The sequence below is a fragment of the Stigmatopora argus genome, chromosome 1 (genome assembly GCF_051989625.1).
Source record: "Stigmatopora argus isolate UIUO_Sarg chromosome 1, RoL_Sarg_1.0, whole genome shotgun sequence".
In the NCBI taxonomy this organism is placed as follows: domain Eukaryota; kingdom Metazoa; phylum Chordata; class Actinopteri; order Syngnathiformes; family Syngnathidae; genus Stigmatopora; species Stigmatopora argus.
In genome coordinates this window covers 2,775,423-2,795,851 of record NC_135387.1, presented here as the reverse complement: position 1 = coordinate 2,795,851, position 20,429 = coordinate 2,775,423, and the positions used below count along the sequence as shown (strand labels likewise).

At 42.0% G+C, this 20,429-nt stretch overlaps 1 protein-coding gene across 5 annotated transcripts in view; it reads right to left on the bottom strand.

Annotated features, from left to right (window-relative positions):
* Nucleotides 1-20,429, bottom strand: part of LOC144073061 (synaptotagmin-2-like) — an 82,092-nt gene that overhangs the window by 261 nt on the left and 61,402 nt on the right. For 4 of the 5 annotated variants that reach the window (XM_077598622.1, XM_077598793.1, XM_077598709.1 and 1 more), the window contains 8 exons: nucleotides 19,467-19,683; nucleotides 19,006-19,166; nucleotides 12,078-12,215; nucleotides 11,815-11,982; nucleotides 11,185-11,352; nucleotides 10,710-10,827; nucleotides 7,715-7,848; nucleotides 1-1,091 (listed from right to left, as the gene is read on the bottom strand). The exon at nucleotides 1-1,091 is cut by the window's left edge and continues 261 nt beyond it. In XM_077598622.1, coding sequence (XP_077454748.1) covers nucleotides 876-1,091; nucleotides 7,715-7,848; nucleotides 10,710-10,827; nucleotides 11,185-11,352; nucleotides 11,815-11,982; nucleotides 12,078-12,215; nucleotides 19,006-19,166; nucleotides 19,467-19,665 — 1,302 coding nt within the window. In that variant the 5' untranslated portion in view covers nucleotides 19,666-19,683 and the 3' untranslated portion in view covers nucleotides 1-875. The remainder of the gene's footprint in view (nucleotides 1,092-7,714; nucleotides 7,849-10,709; nucleotides 10,828-11,184; nucleotides 11,353-11,814; nucleotides 11,983-12,077; nucleotides 12,216-19,005; nucleotides 19,167-19,466; nucleotides 19,684-20,429) is intronic. The other variant, XM_077598961.1, reaches the window with a different exon arrangement.

Genomic DNA, 20,429 nt, shown 5'->3' with positions numbered 1-20,429 from the left:
CATTGGCGGCAGCAGTCATGGTCTTGGTCGTTGTTGCCACTCTGATACTCAATTAAATTGACATTTTGCACAGACAAATAGACACAAAAGACATTTACCCTCATCTCTGAAACTGAAAATCCATCTACCAAACAGCCTTCCTGAAAAGCGATGAAGTGATTTCTCTCTCACTGTATTTTGATCATAACAACCTGTGTAGAAATAAAGGCATGGAGTCTCCTCTCAGTATTCCTGAGATGATGGGTGAACGTTGAACTAATCGAAAAGGCAGTGTGTCTGTGGGTAAGTGGATTTGTACCTACCACTAGTTGCGACCCAACTCTAGGAATGTACGTTAAACTAACAGAATGGTCGGGAAATATAAGTAGCAGGTGTGGAGCGTGGTGTACAACACACCCAAGGAATGTGTCTGCTTATGTTATTCCTCTATTACATGGCAGTATAAAGCATTTTTATTATTAAGCATTAAACTAAGCAGACTGTGTCACTAAGGGAAAGGGACGATATACTGTATGTCGATGAATGGTTGATTTTTCCCTCGCTAGCCACATTCCCATTAAGCGCTCTAACTGTTCTTCATAGTTTTGCTTTTTTCTCAGGAACAGAACCACAATCCTGATACAAAAATAGATCTAAAGGAAATCAATAGGGTATCTGTTCTTTCTGTAATTCATCGTGTTTTTTTCCTCAATGACATGATTTTATATAGCATGACGATTTTTAAGCTCTATTTGGCATCATGATGAACTGATTCTAAGGATTTAAGAACGCTGGTGAGGTGTACATTTGGGAGTGGAACAGACATTGACATGGGATCTGCGGACCTGATCGGAAACATGTGGGCAGTTTGAGGGCACGGTGAGAATGCGTGGAGTTTACTTCTTGGCGGCCAAAGCAGCGAGGGCACCATCCACCTCCTCCTCTGGCTGCAACGGATGCCACTGGGCGATGGGACGTCGGGGGTTGGCCAACATGTCGGACCAGTGTTTCAGCCCCGCTCCAGTGGACTTGCTACCCACCCAGATCTTCCCGATGGCATCGTTTTTACCAATCTTGTCGTAATCCAGTACTGTGATGACAGCCTGGATTTTCTGCGGGGAAGAAATGCAGGAGGACAAAAGTGAAAAATAAGATAAAATTGAAGTCTGATTGGTACATATTCCAGTGACATTTCTAGTGACAATAATTTTTTGAATGGACATTGTCATGTTTTCAAAATATATCCTCACCAGCCTATAACCTTAGTTTACTCACACTAATCATGTATTCTGTTTGTATTATCACTCGTCTTGTATGTGTTACACATTCCACACTTGTCTTGAAACCCATAATTCCTTCCCTGTTAAGCCCTAGCTGCCAAGGAAGGTAAGATTTATTTCAATTCTATTCTGAAGGATCCTGCCAGGCCTAAGTGCTAAATCGGGTTAATTAACAGACTAGCTAGCCGTAGAAAACTCCTTTTATGGAAATTCTTCATCTCATCACATTTTCTGAACTGCTTTATCCTCAGTAGGGTAACAGGGTGTGCTGGAGACTATCCCAGCTGACTTCGGGCTAGAGGCAGGGGACACCCTGAATGTTTGGCCAGCCGATTGCAGGCCACAAGGAGACGGACAACCATGCACAACCAATCAGCCTACCATGCATGTTTTTGCAATGTGGGAGGAAACCGAGGTACCCGGAGGAAACCCACGCAGGCCCGGAGAGAAGAAGCAAACTCCACACAGGTCAACCGGCCCTGGATTTGAACTCAGGACCCCAGAGCTGTGAGGCCGACGCGCTAACCACTTGCTCCACAGGGCCACAATGGAAATTCCTTTTAAAAAAGTGTCCTGCTTGTAAAGAAAAGGAAAAATGTTGAAACGGTGTCCATCGTCTTGCGAAAGCAGTTAATTACCTGTTTGAACCTTACAGGGCATGGTCTGAATCTGGGTGCGGTAGATGAGACATGGTGTGCCCATTGTCCAAGACAAACTGCACAACTGATTCCACATTTTGGCTTAGGTTGTTGAAGTGGTGCAAATAAATTATATAACTCCTGTTAAAAAGAAACAGGACTATGTGCTTTGGTTTCACTGTTTTTACCAGTATCTGTTTTACAGTCGAGGAGATACAATTGGCGGCTCAGAATTTCAGTGTGAAGATGCTTTTCATTGACTATAGCTCAGCCTTGAACACCATAAAACCGGACATTCTGACTGACAAACTCTCCCACCTTGGACTATCCTCTTCCATCTGCTGCTGGATAAAGAACTTCTTAACCAACCGACCACAAACTGTTAGACTTGGTCCCCACCTCTCTTCCTCCATTACACTGAGCACTGGCTCCCCTCCTTGTACACATACGACTGTACACCAACCCAACAGTCTAACTCAGGGTTGGGCAAATTTTTCGGCCCGGGGGCCACATGAACTTTAAAAATTTGACAGGCGGGCCGGGTCAGCACAAGATACGATGAATATAAAAAAACTGCATCCGTTGACAGTACATATGAAACATAAACAGAAAAAAAGGACTAAAGTATGAACATACTCATCGCTCATCTGGGATTTATGGGGTGCTTTCTTGGTTTTCATCAGACTAAAGGTCTGTTCACACATATGTAGAGCCAAATAACACCAGAATCATCTGTGCCGTCTTCTGGATGTTTGGAAATTTGGCTGCACTTAATGAAGCCTAAAACTCAGAGACTTTCAGTGAGTTGAACTTGTCACATTGGAGATCAATCAGTTCCAACTGCAACTCCTGTGGAACCGTTTCCGGGTCTTGTGAGAAAGGACATGACACCAGCTGTCAATTTTTCCAAAATCACAAAGCCGGCGGCAGAATTGCTCATGCAGGTCATCCAATGATTTCCTGTATTTTGACCGCATATAAAAAAAATCAATTTAAAAAAAATATATAATAATTTGGACAATGTCGGCGGGCCGGATTAAAAGGCCTAATGGGCCGTATATGGCCCGCGGGCTGTAGTTTGCCCACGTCTGGTCTAACTCTATCATCAAATTTGCCGATGACACCACTGTGGTCGGACTCATCTCAGGAGGGGATGAGTCGGCCTACAGAGATGAGGTCAACAAACTGTCTTCGTGGTGCTCGGTGAACAATCTCACACTGAACACCAGGAAAACTAAAGAAATAATCCTGGACTTTCACAAACACAGCACAGATCTGGCCCCACTCCTCATAAATGGAGTATGTGTAGACAGGGTCCAGTCCTTTAAATTCCTGGGGTTCCACGTCACGGATAAGCTCTCCTGGTCTACAAACACCACGGCAGTAGTGAAGAACGCCCAGAAACGACTCAATTTCCTCAGGGTACTCAGAAGGAACAACTTAGACACCAAGCTTCTGGTAACCTTCTATAGAACCACTGTGGAGAGCATCCTGGCATACTGCATCACAGTGTGGTACGCTGGAAGCACGGCAGCAGACAAAAAGGCCATGCAGAAAGTGATTAACACTGCCCAGAAGATCGTCGGCTGCTCTAGGCCCTCACTGGAAGACATTGCCAGCCCTCGTTCCTCAGCAGAGCCAGGAACATCATCGGGGACCCATACCACCCTGGGCACAATCTGTTCCAGCTGCTGCCCTCTGTCAGACACTATAGGTCCCACAAAGTACGGACAAATTGGCTTAAGGACAGTTTTTCCCCCACATCCATCAGAACTCTAAACTTGCGGTAACACAACACACAATCCCTTCTGTGTAATATCTTCGGGTTGAGGTGATATGAAAAGATGTTTGGGTGGTGATCTGTCTCCTACTGGCTGACTGAAGGTAGGTGAAAGACAGTGAGAGGTAAGTGATCCGCTCGGGGGGTGATGTAACCATAAAAGCAGAATGCCAAATTACGAGTCCGAAACTATCCCTTATTAGGTCTTTTGCCGAGAAAACGCACCTTATGGAGAAGCACTACCAATTTCGTCATACGCAGTTTCTGGGTGTGATGACAATTATGCTTTTGTTGTTGATGATGACAACAGGGCCTATGTCTGATTATTATGTGAATAGGGTAAACAACATCCATTACAATGTCCCAAAAAAAGGAAATTTTACTGAGCAGGGATTTGCAGCAATGAAGGAACAGCTGGCAGCCACCAGTCTCATGGCTTCCAGGACCGCAACGTGGTTGATATGCTTCTGATGGTTGATATGCTCTTGGTGGAGCAGGGGGCGTGTGCAATGTTTGGAAATGTTGCACTCAACGACACGTCACCCAATGGGTCCCTAACCAGAGCCGTTGAAGGCCTGCAGACCCTGAACCGGAAACGAAGAGGCACTCTGGAGTGGAACTGTCCGCCTGGGCAGACTGGTGGGATAAGACCTTCGGCAAGTGTAAAAAAATTGGCCTTCACCGTGGTGATATCAATGGCTGTTTTACTACTATGTGTGGGTGTTATTTTATCCCGCTCTTTGCTAAATCGACTTATGGTTAGTGCAATTGCTCTAACAAATTCCAAATTGCAAGATTTGTATCTGCTTATTAGACAGCCTACTGGTGAGAACATTGATGTGCAGGATTATGCTAATTATGAAAATGAGTTGGACGAGAATGATTTGTTCTTCCTTTTTCAGACCAGACATGCAAGTAAGGTGAATTCGGGTAAAGATCGAGACAACGGACTTCCCCCAAGTGTATTTGTATTTGCCATAAAATATGAATTAATGAAATATAGCCGGAAGGAAGTTTGATTATGGGATGATGTACAAATATATAATAACAGGGGGGAATGTTAGGGTTATTAGTCGTACATTATTATATATTTGCTTGCAATGAAGAACGCTTTGCTTTACTTAGCTTATTAACATTAGAAAAGTTATTATAGTACATCTGCTTGCAACGGAATAAATGCTTTGCTCCTTAGTTAGACCAAACAACAGGAAGGTCGAATCCTCTTGGACTGTTGGAATGTGGAGAATAATCTTCAACTCTACATGACCTTCATTTGTTTTGAGAGCTAAGACGTCTATTGTAACTACTTTACATGTAAATTCTGTAATTCGTTCCATTGTTCTCCCAAAAAATATCAGTGTCACACTTTTATTTGAAACATGTGCGGCGAAGCTTTCCCTGTGTTGCGGATGTGAGCGAAGGTCGTGTCATGCCTCACTCCCGGAGGAGGTGAAGAGCGCAGTGATGCGAGTAGAGGAGGGAGGAGTGGCTCTGTTAGGACTAGCTTGTTGTTTTTCCATTGCTTTCACCCTGTGTTCTGATGTTCATTTCCCCACTCTTGTTTGTCCCTCCTGTCTTGCCATTGGACTCGCGTAGCTGCGCGTCATTCAAAATTAGTTCCTGTTGTCTATTTAAACCCAACTGATTTTTATGTCATTTGTCAGATCGTCTGCCTTATTTCCCTTGCCATGTGTCTGCGTTACCTCGTTCCTCGATTCCCCGTGTTTTCCCTAGTCTGGTTTGGTTTTGTGATTTGATTCTTTGTTATTTTCTAAGACCCTGCGTAGCACGCCGGCCGCCACACGGTGGCCCATTGTAGATGGCCAGCCGACACGGGGAAAATCTCGCTGCTGCGCCTCTCCACAAAGACAAGACGGGCTGTGTTCGAAACTCCTACCTGAGCCTCCCCGCCGGCCGCCATATGGTGGCCCATTGTAGATGGCCAGCCGACACGGGGAATCCAGGTCGGAGGATTCGGAGAAGAAGGCAGGGTTAAGGACCTCCGGAGTCGTGTATCGAAGTCCGAATCGGCTGAAGGAATCTCAGTCTGAGTCCGAATCTCCAGCCCACAAATCAATCAGCTCTGGACCGTCCTCACATTCAGAAAAGTCTGAGTCCAAATCCAGATAGCTAGGGCGATCAACAGGAGGCGAAGGAGGCTGAGGATTCTCTCTCCGTTGAAAAAATGAATAGCCAGTGTCTGAATTCAGATAGCCAAGGCGAGAAACAGGGGCTGATGGAGGCTCAGGACTACCTCCTAGTCGGGAAAGTAGCCAGGAGATAGGAATTGGGGGAAGGGGCCAATAATCTGGGGAGTGGGAAATGGATGGCTGGCATCGGCGAGAGTGTCGGCGAGAGCGTCGGTGGCTTCCCGCTGGGTCCATGTGGGCGGATCGCAGGGAAGCAGGCGAGGACGAGGTAAATAGTGCTCATACCAAAACTTTGGTTTGCAATGTTTTACCAAAAATAGCACCTAAACATAGCTTAAATAGGTAAAAATCGTCAGCCTTTCTTTTGAAATTGACCGTCAGTTTTCCTGACTTTTTCCTAAAAGGCATACTCCTGCTTCTGTATATATAATACATTCATTTTTTGCATACTTTACATACGTTTGCATCGTCACTTTTCACCATCTCATCTCATTTTCTGAACTGCTTTATCCTCATTAGGGTCACGGGGGCTGCTGGAGCCAATCCCAGCTTTTTCCGGGCCAGAGGCAGGGGACACCCTGATTCGGTGGCCAGCCAATCGCAGGAGACGGACAACCATGCACACTCACACCCATACCTAGGGGCAATTTAGAATGTCTAATCAGCCTACCATGCATGTTTTGGGAATGTGGGAGGGAACCGGAGTACCCGGAGGAAACCCACGCAGGCGAACATGCAAACTCCACACAGATGGACATGACCTGGATTTGAACCCAGGACCCCAGAGCTGTAAGGCTGATGCGGTAACCACTCGCACCACCGGGCCGCCTCACTGTCATCATGTCTCTTTTTTTCCTGGGCTCATTGGATGCCTGGACGCTTAGGAGGCATTTTAAACGGCGACTTAAAATTCAAACAAAACTGGAATAAGATCGGCAAAGTCTTTCACTGACAACAAAACAGGAGAAGGCAAGATGTCTGCGTTTTTATATCATTCTTCTTCTACGGTGAAATGTGGCTTCTTCTTCAATTCAGCGCCAAAGAAAAAGCGGAGTGATGTACTGAATCCGTGAAAGTTGAAGACCCGAAATCATTAAAGATCACAGTACATTGATACCTTTGTGTCTGACCATGTTTTTATTGATATTCTGTTTTATTACTTTCCCTTTACATCATGGTGAGGAGTTTACAGATAAAGACTTTCCATCTGGTGATTTATGTTTTTTGTGACCATGTGTAATGATGTCTCACCTCGGTTCATCTTCTGAACTGCTTTATCCTCACTAGGATTGTGGGGGGTGCTGGAGACTATCCCAGCTGATTTAGGGGCGGAGGCGGGGGACACCCTGAATTGGTGGCCAGTCAATTGCAAGGCACAAGGAGGAAAAACAACCATTCATGCTCATACTCATACCTAGGGGCTATTTAGAGTCAGAAGGGGATGAAACCGGAGTACCTGGAGAAAACCCACACAGGCCCAGGGAGAACATGCAAACGGCACACAGGTGGACCGACCTGGTCTGAGACAGACAACCATCCACTTTCACAATCATACAGCCACCAAGCAGGAATTGATCCCATGCTTGCCTGCACCCAACTCAGGCGAGTGAACCGCTACACCATCAAGTGGCTTTCTCTTTTCAAACAAAATATACTAAAAAAGTGAGATTGATGGATGTTTTTGCATTCGGATAAATTTCCAACTGCTTAACTGATTGATATTACTTACACCCCAGCGATCAACCACCTCAGCCATTGACAATGGTAGAGGAATCAGAGTTGCTATAAAATGTAAATATGATAATTCAATGCCAGGCAGCCTAATTCAAATGGATTTTTTGTTCATCACTACACTAAACGAGTTAAAAAACAGGCAGGTTTTCTTACCTGCATTTGTTCAAGAGGAATCTCAAAGCTGAACGACTCGTTATAGTAAGGATTCAATGTGTTCTTCTTAACCGTTGTCTTCTTCTTCTTCAGTCTCTTCCCGTTCTGCAGCAGATTAATCTTCACATAGGGATCTGAAAGACAGAGAGCACAAAAAGCCACCTAACAGGGCTGCATATATGTAATATTTCAACAGATGGCACCACAGTTGAACTTGAACGGGAGTGCAGTGTCCTGCAGAGTAGGCACACGTAAGGCTTTATGAAGTACCTGGCAGCAGGTACAGTAATACCTTGATATATTACAATATCTATAAGCGCCGGGCTGTAAAGGTTGCATTTTTTTTACTGGAGATCGTATGACCCAGTCAATAATCTGCAAAAAAAGCCAGCGGAATCTACATGAACTTGAAAGCAAAGCAAGCATCTGAAAAAGACACCAGTGAAATCTTTCAAAGCAAGTCGTGACTGGTTCGATATTTTTTTTTTAAAATGAACACTCGGATGTGAGGCATGGAGAAGCCAGGAAGTTCCGACTCAAAAGCTGTGGTGGAATACATTAACATCTTTGCCTCGGTTATCGCACAAGATGGTTTAAATTTAGTATAACGTAAGATTAAAACTTTTTTAAGTGTGTGTATAGTAATCTAGGTTCATCTCATCTTATTTTCTGAACCACATTATCCTCACTAGGGTCACGGGGGGTGCTGGAGCCTATCCCAGCTGACTTCGGGCCAGAGGCGGGGGACACCCTGAATTGGTGGCCAGCCAATCGCAGAGCACAAGTAGACAAAACCATTCATGCTCACATTAATACCTAGGGGCAATTTAGAGTGTCACTCCCGTCATACATCAGTCAATGCATGGTTTAATTCTGACCAGGAGAAGAGCGTTAAGGGCACCTAAAGTGAAAAACGTTGCTTCCAAGGCAAGTAAAAAACAGCCTCCGAGAAAGTGGATAAAAAGAAGAATGTTTCGAGAAGAGAAATCTTTGTCGACCGAGTGAAACACATCATCCACCCGATGAGAGCGTGCTCCTTTGAAAAGTGCACCATTCAACGGATGGAGGTGAAACCCGTGGCCGATGGCAGAAGATTTCGCATGGTGACGGCGAACCCATCGGGAAAAGTGAAGAAGATTGGTCGGCTTTCCCCTGAAGATCCAAGGGCCTGCGTTTTCCGGAACGTTGGTTTGGCATTGTAGGCCGCACGAGTACCGACCAACACGCTCTGGCAGCGGTCCAACAAGGCAGCCCACGCTGCAGACCATTGCAGTAAAAACCTCTTCAAAAGAAGACAACAGTGCTCAGAGACAATCCAGGTGACGAATAAGCCCACCATTGCAATGGATAACCGGTCAAACTACATGTCCAGCTTGTTTTTTGGTTCTTTGAAATGGATGGATTGAACAGATTATCCTCTGCTCCTTTGGAAAAGGGAAAAAAGAAAATAATATTGCATTTTTACAGTTTCTAAATTGAAAGGAAATATGTAACCTGTTCTTGATTGTGAATGAAAATATTTCATGAAGGTTGTATGTTATGGTTCTGTAGTTAACTTAAAGATTTAATATTTTCACAGCGTTGCATGAAAACAGAATAGTTAAGCAAATGGCAGAGGGAAAATCAGACACAAATGTCGTAGAAGGAGTAATTGAAGCTCTGGAAAAAAATAGGAGACAATGAAAAATGTAGATGTTGTACTTGATGAAACAGAAAGATTGGAAATTGAAGAACACAGCTGAAATTAATGCAGATCGTCAAATTCATAAAATCGGGATGATGCCAACACTTCAGCCTGAATAACCATTGAGGCGATCAGAGAGGGAGAAAGATCCTACCGAAATGGGAATTCAATACCTAAAGGTATTCATTCATTCATTTCCTGAACCGCTTATCCTCACAAGGGTCACGGGGGTGCTGGAGTTTATCCCACTTCGGGCACAAGGCAGGAGACACCCTGTATTGGTGGTCAGTCAATCACAGGACACGAGGAAACGGACAGCCATTCACACTTAGACTAATACCTAGGGGCGATTTAGTGTTCAACCTACCATGTATGTTTTTGGAATGTGGGAGAAAACTGGAGTACCCGGAGAAAACCCACGCAAGGCCGGGGAGAACATGCAACTCTACACAGGAGGACCAACCTGGGATCGAACCCAGAACCCTAAAACTGTGAGGCCGATGTGGTAACTACTCATCCGCCAGGCCACCCTGGTGATTGGAATACATTTTATCCCATTTGTTTGCCACAGGCCTTTCTACACTTCGACAACCAGGTGTGTCACAAAATGGGTTGAAACCGAGTAAACTTTAAAATACCTAGCAAGCTATCATTACAACCTTAAGAATCCGTCTTCCCTGTTATGTTAAATTGCTTGGTGTAATTCTACATATAGTTCTGAAGATCCACATACAAAATGAGATGCTTGGCAGTGATAAATCAGACCCCCTCCCCAAGTTGGCCAATGAGCTAACTGTCTGGACTGTACAGTGGCTATAATGCTTTTTATGGTGTATAAAACACTTAATCAGAATTACATTTCTCTCCCTCACAAACGATGTTCCAAAATACATCACACTTGACAGGAACTTCATCATTCATTCATCTTCCATAAAGCTGTGGGGGTTGCTGGAACCTAACCCAGGTGTCTTCGGGCGAAAGGCAGACTACACCCTAGACTGGTCGCCAGTCAGTCTTAGGGCACACAGAGAGAAAAACAACCATTCATACTCCCAATCATACCACCACCAGTGGGAAACGAGCCCGCGCTTGCCCGCACCAAAGTCAGGCGAGTGAACCTTTACACCACGAGGCAAACTTGACAGGAACTTTCAGCATGAAATATTTTTGTTCACCATTAAATTAAAAACTGCGGAAGTGTAGTGATATCTATCTACAGTGTTGTATTTCTAGCCCCAGAAAATCATCTAAAAACAGTCAAATACATCTATACTGGTTATATTTTACTCTATTGAAAGTGAATTTACAAACCTGAAAGACCCCCAACGTCCATTTTCTTCAAGTTCTTGGCTTCCAGAACACAGATTGTGAGCTTACCAGCAGTTGGGACATAACGAAGAGAGATGCAAATGTCACCAAGCTTCTCTGGCTGTTTTTAGAGTGAGAGTGAAAGAAAATTAAATTCCACTGTCAAGATCTTTGACAATAAAATTGACAGGAATCTTCATTACTCATGATATAAAAATGCTTGTTTTTATCTTAAACACACAAATCAACGTGTATTTTGTGCATCAGAAAATGTTTTAAAATTTTTGGTAAGCGGTTAACCTCACATTAGAAAGATAATGTTGATTTTCTGTGCCCGAATGCTTCGTAAATTGGAGTGATCATCTACGGTTACTAAATCGAGCAATGCTCCACCACAGGAAGCACTAAAATCAGAGGGTACTGTACATCTTGGAGAAATAAATGTGCAGGCTATTCTTAGCTTTCTTAGCTCTATTACCTCTTCTTGGTCTGCGCTGTCCAAGTCTCGCCATTCTTCAATTGGTTTCGCTAGGTCAAGGGTGTTCATTTGTGTTCGAATCTCGCCAATGACGTCATGCTTTGAGAAACGATCAAAGTCATAGACAGACATAACGAGGGTCTTTCCCCCCATCTCTTGGAATGGAATCTGGAAAGCACATAGCAATCTCAATTTAGTCATTTACAGTCCAAGATGTATTGCATGCTTTCACAAGCGATTAGTAGAGAGAATTGACCACATTAACAGCTACATTAACGTAACAGTGTTGTTAACGGTGGCTTCTGTCTGCACCTTATAAATGCCTGGCAAAACAAAATGCCTCAGGAAAGCTGGCCTGATTTTGAGAAGTTGTTTAAATTGTGGTGAATTCATCCAGCTGTGTCAGCAGGAACCATAGGTTGCCCTCTCTTTTAATTTGATTCTCTCCCACATTCCTCTTGGTGACCACCTTCAAAAATGTCTGCAAGCTTTTCTAGCCACTGGATGAAAGTGAGGGAGGAAAGGTGCTAAATTCTCAATGGAAAGCAAAGTCATCCAAAGCCAGATCATGACTGCTCAACCTGACACCATTCTTTTAAATAGTAATGAGTACAAAGGGACAAGACTTACCTTAAAGATAAATGTTTCATTAAAGACTGGATTGAGGGTTTTCTTGTGAACTTTTGTGTCAAACTTCTTCTTCTTGTCAGGTAGGACAAAGACCTTGACATAGGGGTCAGAGGTGCCACCACTGTCCATAGAGAGGAGATCAGCAGCTTGCAAGATTCCCACAGTTAGCTAGAGCACAAAATATAAACGATAAAGAATAATGGCAGATGATCAGCCAGATCTTAGAGAAGCCAAAATATGACTTTAATCCACTTGAGTCTTGCCTTGTTTTCCTGAAAGTCATAATCAATGGAGTACTGCAGCTTTCCAAGCTTCTCTTTCTCTTTCACCTCCTCTTCTTTCTCATCTCCAGTCAGTCCAGGTTCAACATCATCTTCCTCGTCATCATCATCCTGTTGTTTCTGTAAAGACAGAGGAGTGGAGGCAGCAGATGAGATAGTCAGCAGATGCTTTTAATTCTCAAGTTGTGCTGATCAACAACCCTTGGCCAGCAGCAGTGGGGTTAGTCACAGCACCTACCTGTCACTTACCCCGCACATACCGATGTTACAGGGGCAATCTGTTCATCGATGACCACGGTTGCAACCTGACTTGATTTCACTATTTCTCGGATGACACCATTTTCTGTTGACTAGTTAGCTTGTTTGATTTTGGGGGAGTATTTTCTGACTAGTAATTAAAAATGGGTACTCGGACGTTTGGTCGCCGGACGTTTGGTCGCCGGACGTTTGGTCGCCGGACGTGTGGTCGCCCGGACGTTTGGTCGCCCGGACGTTTGGTCGCCGGACGTTTGGTCGCCGGACGTTTGACAACATGACAGAGAGTTTACTGTTGAAACCAGCTCTCAAAATTATATTCATGAGAGAGAGAGTTTAATATCTAAATATCTACTGTTGAAACCAGCTCTCAAAATTATATTCACCCGGGCGACCAAACGTCCGGCGACCAAACGTCCGGTCACGTTAAAAATGAGGCAAAGAAGTTGTCCTGACCTAGAAAACAGTATGCACCGAGTTAATACAGGTAGGTAACAAATTCATCGTTCACATGGAAATGGCCTAGTTAAGCGATTATAAAGTAGCTAATTGGTTGAATGTGATGTATAAAACAACACTAATGCTCAGTTTTATTCCAAAATGAGTTTTGAGTATAATGGCAGTGTAGTTATTGCATTTAAAATATGCATTATTATTGCTCCAATCTGTCACAAAAGGCAGGGTTTGCTTTCAGAAAAGCACTTCAGGACAAATCAATGGGTTAAAGCCAAACTGTTGATGCCGTGATTCCTGATTTTATTCCTGATTCTGAAAGCTGTTTGACAAATTAGCCCTCAATACTAGTGTATATTTATCTCTTCATCAATAGCTATGTTCTCCCATTTATTTATTGATTATTTATTTGTCTGTTTGTTTATTGTTATTTGTGCACTTCGTGGTGAAGCTTTGAATCTCATTATACTTGTATAATGACAATGAAAGCATTTAATTCAATTCAATTAATTTTATTTCAATTAAATTCATTTATTACATCGGAAAAAGCAGGCACTTGTGTACTGTGCAGATTCTCTCATCAACTTAAGTGGATGACTTAATAACAGTCATGGAATTTATGATCTCTGGTTAGAGCAAACCTTAGATACATTCCTATTGTATTCCCAGCAAAATTGCAGGCTTGGTGTCTTTTCTCTTGCGTATCCCAAGGGTTGTATTTGAGTTACTTCACTGCATTGACCATCCGTTACGCAGTCACCAATATGTGTATGGGGGCTATTGCGGCAAATACCTGGGTTGTCTATAATCAATGACTGCCCAATGCAGCTGGTAAGATTCCCTACAACATTACATCGGCCAAACATTAACTTACTACATCATCTAATCTAATCTAATAACGATCTCCAAAGATACTTGTGGACCAGCAGCCTAACCTTCCTTGCCAAAAGGAAGGTTACATAATATTTATTTTTGGCTATAAAATGGCCGGCACACTACATTGAAATACTGAAGTTTTTTTGTTGTTGTTGTTGTTTTTTTTAGTCTGAGACCAATTTACATAACTATTTCCATTTAAAGGAATAATAAATACCATTATATAAAATATTAGTAAGCATAACAAAGGCCAGGCAATTACCTTTTTCGAAAATAATGTGTTGAGTTGTTAATACTTGTGTCTTTGTGTTGGTGTTCAATTTAGGAGCCAACAGTTATGCTATAACTTTTTAGTCTATGTTGTGAATTGCGGGAAAGCCAACTTTCCATTGACAGACACTCTTCACGTGAAAAATGTAGATACTGTGAAAGCTATGTTTTAACCAAACACTGGGGCAAATAAGTATTTAGTCAACGACCAATTGTGCATGTTCTCCTACTTGAAAAGATTAGAGAGGCCTGTACTTGTCAACATGGGTAAATCTCAACCATGAGAGACAGAATGTGGAAAAAAAATAGAAAATCACCTTGTTAGATTTTTAAAGAATTTATTTCCTAATTATAGTGGAAAATAAGTATTTGGTCACCCACAAACAGGCAAGATTTCTGGCTGTCAAAGAGGTTTAACTTCCTCTAACGAGGTCTAACGAGGTCTCCACGCGTTACCTGTATTAATAGCATCTGTTTTAACACATTATCGGTATAACAGACACCTGTCCACAACCTCAGTCTCTCACACTCCAAACTCCACTATGGCCAAGACCAAAGAGCTGTTGAAGGACACCAGAGACAAAAGTGTAGACCTGCACCAGGTTGGGAAGACTGAATCTGCAATAGGTAAAATGCTTGGTGTAAAGAAATCAACTGTGGGAGCAATTATTAGAGAATGGAAGACATACAAGACCACTGATCATCTCCCTCGATCTGGAGATCCATGCAAGATCTCACCCTGTGCCGTCAAAATGAACACAAGAATGTGTTATGGTCAGATGAAACTAAAATAGATTTTTTTTGGTAGAAACACAGGCTCCCGTGTTTGGAGGAGAAAGAATACTGAATTGCATCCGAAGAACATCATACCCACTGTGAAGCATGGGGGTGGAAACACCCTACTTTGGGGCTGTTTTTCTGCAAAGGGACCAGGACGACTGATCTGTGTAAAGAAAAGAATGAATGGGGCGAGTATGTCCGAGAGATTTTGAGTGAAAATCTTCTTCCATCACCAAGGACATTGAAGATGAGACGTGGCTGGGTCTTTCAGCATGACAATGATCCCAAATACACAGCCAGAGCAACAATGGAGTGGCTTCGTGAGAAGCATTTCAAGGTCCTGGAGTGACCTAGCCGGTCTCCAGATCTCAACCCCAAAGAAAATCTGTGGAGGGAGTTGAAAGTCCGTGTTGCCCAACGACAGCCCAAAAACATCACTGCTCTAGAGGAGATCTGCATGGAGGAATGGGCCCAAATACCAGCAACAGTGTGAAAAGCTTTTGAAGAGCTACAGAAAAAGCCTGGCCTCGGTTATTGCCAACAAAGGGTACATAAGAAAGTATTGAGCTTGCACAGTTGGTGGTTGACTAAATACTTATTTGCCCCACTGTACATATATCGCAATTTAATTATTAGGAATAATTTATTATTTAGTAAATTAATGACTATGTTGCAATTCTTGCAATTTTGAGTATTCCGACCTATAATTTTATCTAGTTAGTATTTTAAAATTTGTTGAATTAGTTTGATTAATTTGAATGAGAAAGTTTCTAGGACTGACTTAAATTTCTGAGTACATGCATTTAAATGACAGGCGTTGTGAGAGGCTGAGCCTTACATCAGATGCCTTCAAAAGAACACACTGGCAACTGAGCAGTCAGCCAGGCTTTTTAGCTAAGTTGTCTGCGTGCAGCACTGCCACGGTGGTGGCCTTCATTCAATCACCAGTTGGCGCAAAATAAATGTACATAAACTGAAGCTTTTGTTGAAAATTTAGTCCTTTTTTTTCTTTTCCATCAAACTCAAATTCATATGAAATTGATTCATTCAACATTTTAAGGTAGCCTATTTTGTTTAGGGTATGAATTCTTGGACTTCAATAAGTCGTGCCTCCACAGTCGCTATAACATTTTGAAGGGTTTACACTTAGCGAGTTTGTCAGAAGTCTGGATGGGAGAACCCACGAAGTACATGAGACAGGTGTTTTAAAATATGGGTTAAGTGCAAATGGGAGAATATTCTGAAATTTAGACAACTTTAGCATTTTGCTCTTAAATCGTCTTTTCAGTTTGTATTCAAGTAGAAAATTGCTGACTTTTCTATGGCTGTCATCTTGAGAAAACAGCGATGTCCTCATAAAAAACAGACGGTCCAGTTACTCTCTGGTCCGCTGAAAGAGGTGAGCTGGAACAGGGCGCATACACAGATAAAACACATACATTCTCACGCCCCCCGTTTTTTTCTCCCCACACGCACATTTGTCTTGCTCGCATGCGGTCTATCTTGCATGCTTGCCAACTCGCCCTCTTGTAAACTCACATGATTGTCCTAACATGTGGCATTCTCTACTTTTGTTGTGGTCAGTCCATTTCATTCAAACATGCCAGGCCAGAAAATGCAGGGGATGTTTCTTTCTGATGGCTGACGTAGATGAATTACCTTGTAGCTTGATATGGACAGTTTGAAATAAGCACATTTTTGTCAGGACCAAAAATGTCGGAACTCATTATACTAGTACTTTAATATTTTTACTTTTTGGGAAGGGATAAATACATGGTATGTCTGAATGCATGCCCTTTGCTCCATGTGGATATAATATCAGGAAGAAAAATGACAGTGGTTTATCTTTGAATGAACTGAAATCAGAGTTGCAAGGATGGTACATTTCAGGCAAACATTCAGGCACACTATCTCTCCCTCATCTGTCACCTCGTTTATCAGCAACATGGGTGGTCCAGGATAGTTACTCTCAAGTCAAGTTGTGGCCATTCAATGTTACCTACCGCAAGGGCGTACGCTGGCCTTTGTCAAGAGATACAAAACAAACAACCGGGTCTGTCATGGATCTCTGAATGCGTTTGCACAGGTGGGACACCAGTGTGTAAAATCTTTGTTGCTAATCATATTTTTGATTAGTCCCTTGAATGTAGAAACAAGCCCAAAGTTCACTGGTGGGTTGCAATTGTCTGACATGATCCAGCTTAGCCCTTGCACATGCATGTTAGTGATCAATAGTGAATTGCTGAGTGCACTAGTCATTCAAAAAGCTCAATCAAAGGGTATCATGTTAATTTCAAATCATTTGCATTAAAATGGGTCTATGTTGGGGGTTACACTTCTTAAGAGAACCATCTCTACATGAAGACATAGCAATTGGTGTGGCATGTCAGAACAGTGGCTTTTGCGAAGCAGCTTAAATGCTCCCAAAGAATCTTCAAGCACCGGCAGCACCTAAGCTTGCAAAGAACTAAGAAAGCCATAGCACTCATTGACACCATCACTGCAATCCATCCCTTCAGGCCCAGCCCACCCCCAAAGCTCCCCCCTCTGCGCTAGTCTGGTCTTACTCAGAGCGGCCAGAGAGGGGCGCCGCGTGCTATCAGACCTACCGTAGGCAGAGAAGTCCACCACAGTCAAGATACACGGAGCACATATAAGACACAAAGCAGGAAGGAGGAGAGCAGAGACAAAGGAAGAGATTGAACTCACAGCAGACACCAAAAAAGGGTAATCACAGCAAATGCAGTCAGCTACACTTTAGGGAGGGAGGAAAATGACAGATAGGCTAACCTCCTCATTAAACACAATCATATATTGTGCATCAGATCCATTATCCGTAAAATAACATCTATTTTTAGAAGACTGGAAGAGTTTCCAAATCAGCACTGAGGGATGTAAAAAAAAAATAATAATAATTAGAGGACCTGCACAAAAGAATTGCACTAAAAGCTATTTTTATTATCAGTCTTCAAAAGGTGAGAAAGCAGTGTTGGGGGCTGAGTGGTATAGATAGGAGATGTCATTTTCCACTCAAATCCCAGAGTACAAGTGAGGGAGAGAAAGAAATACATAGCGAAACAATAACACTCATGACAAATACATCACATAACAAAAGAAGAGAGAAAAATAAAACATGATCATGGTTGATAAGAGTCATACTTTTTCATCTATGGAGAATGCACTGACCTGGTTACAAAGCCATTGATTATTGCCTTTGCTCACCAGCAACTGTATACTATAGTTCAAAGAGTAGTAAGAAACATATGGCCAGTGGTTATAAAACTATTGGATAGAGTTTTTCTTCATTAACATCTTAAAAGTAGGAAGAAGCGTGACCAATTTAGGGCAATTTTACTTGACAAAACCGTCAAGAAATAGTATTGAAAATTGGGAATTTGAATTAAACTTGCTATCTAATCATTGCTTTGCTATGCAGAACATATCTTTTAAAGATTGACATCCAGATTAGACATGGCATGTAATGTATGAAGTGATGGGTATGGAGCTTGTTGATATCAACTGCCTAACATGCTTGCAGTTTTTTTTTCCGAGAATCAAAATTATAAGATTGTTATTTAATGCAAATGTTAACTGTTTGTCCAAGCCCATTATAGGGAGGTATATTTTACAAACAACAATAATTACATGAAAAATATTACAAAAAACTAAATATAAAATGACTGAATACAGTATTAAAATACATCTTTTGAATTAATTTTATATTTTTAATTGTAAATCTAACAAAAGAAAACAATATTTAAAAATTAAACGAACAGAAAACAAGAATTAACAAAAACTAATAATTAAAAAAACAAAAAAATGATAAATTCTACCAAACACACGCTAAAACCCATTAAAACTTATTAAATTTAAAAACGACAAAATAACTACAGTGAAACGTCAAAGGTGTAAAAAAAAACATGAACGGAAGTTGAAATAGTGTCTGTATGGAACAATGGAGTCAATGCAAAAAAAGATTATCACGAATGGCATTTTTCAAGTTTAAGGAAAATCTTTGCAATACTATTTTTTAGCTTTGTCTTGTCTGAAGTCATGAAACATCAGATGTTTGAACTGGCACAAACTCTTAAAAGTTTGTTTTCAATCAACCTGAAACAAATTGCTGAATCATACCATCTTGTAGAAGTGTGAACTTGGCTCAAAATGTGAAAAACAAACCTGGTTGGCCAAAAAAACAATTCATGCCCCTATATTATAGAAGCAGTCATGAACTAAAAATGAGTCAAATCCTCCAAACTCTCCTAGTGTCACATACCTCTCCTCCTTTAAGGTTCTTCATCCCCATGTCACCTTTCCCCTTCTTGCCCTTCTTGTTCTTCTTCTTTTTGCAACAACATTTCTTGACGATGCAGAAGCAGCAAGTTAGAATAAGCAAAGCAGCGACCACAGCAATGGCAATGATGGCCCAGGATGGCACTGAGAATAGTCAACAAATATGCGTTTAGGTGAAGCATTCCTTGCCCGCAAGCAAAGAAACAAATACTTTGACATTTGACCGACCACTCATTTAACCTGGTCCATGTCCTGCTCTGGGCCAAATATATTTAGTAAGAGGCGGTTACAGAAAATTAGATTCCTGTGCCATTAGGAGGGTCAGCCACTGATCAATACAGAATAAAGTCGTTATGAGGTGGCCAATGCCTGCAGCAAAAGCACAAACTCCAATTCGAAAATGGGTACTTTGTCAAGTTGATTGGAATTTAGTCGGGTACTCACAAGGGATCTTATCGATTTCATTCAGAAACTTGTTTTTGATCTCGCCAAAGGCATCGTTCTTGCTGACTGGCTCAGTGGAGTTGTCTGCAGAGACGAGTGCGACAGGTGCAGGAGTCACAGTTAGGGCACTGGCTCCTGTTGGCTTAGCAGCGGCAACCATGGGTGTTGTCTGGTGCTTGAACAAGTTCCACTTAACCATTTAGGCTGCACACAGTCCCTGAAAAACAAACAAACAAAAAAAGCCATCAACCCTGTTGCTTGGAGTCTTTTGTTTGTGTTATTTAGCCTGTCACAATAATTACTTAATGACCTTATCAAACGAAACATAAAAAGGCCAATGATAATATTTGCTATACGTATTTACCATTTCGATATTTAAAATGGCTAGTTTTTGTTAGGATGACTCCGATTGGAGTCCTCGATCCAATCATGTTATTGGAAATCATGCCCAACTGGTTGAAAAAGATCAGGTTTTAAAGAGGTATTTATTTATTTTTATTTTCAATTTCTAAAGGCAACAAAGTGTTAAAATAATCAAGGATATTGGCAAAAGAGATAGAAATATATGTACCTTTTATACTACGCAACATCACAAGAAAGCCAGAAAGAGCAGAAGCCGAAGTAAACACTAGCAGCTGACGGTAAAATGGAATCACGTAAGAGTGATACAGTTAACAGTATGGAAATATTTTCAGATCAGGATGTGCTTTTTTTCTCCTTAAAACATTGCCAAATGATCAGATCGGGATTTGGTATCAGCACATTCTGAAAATCGGTTCACCTGGAATCGGAGGCAAAAGAAAATTGTGATCAGAACATTTTATTACATAGACTGATCACCTGATATATACTAAAATGACCAACAGTTTTTTATTTTCAGTCTCAAAGTACGGGCGGCCTTGCGGCTTGAGTGGTTAGCACAGGGGTGGACAAACCGGTCCTTGAGGGCCGCCGTGGGTGCAG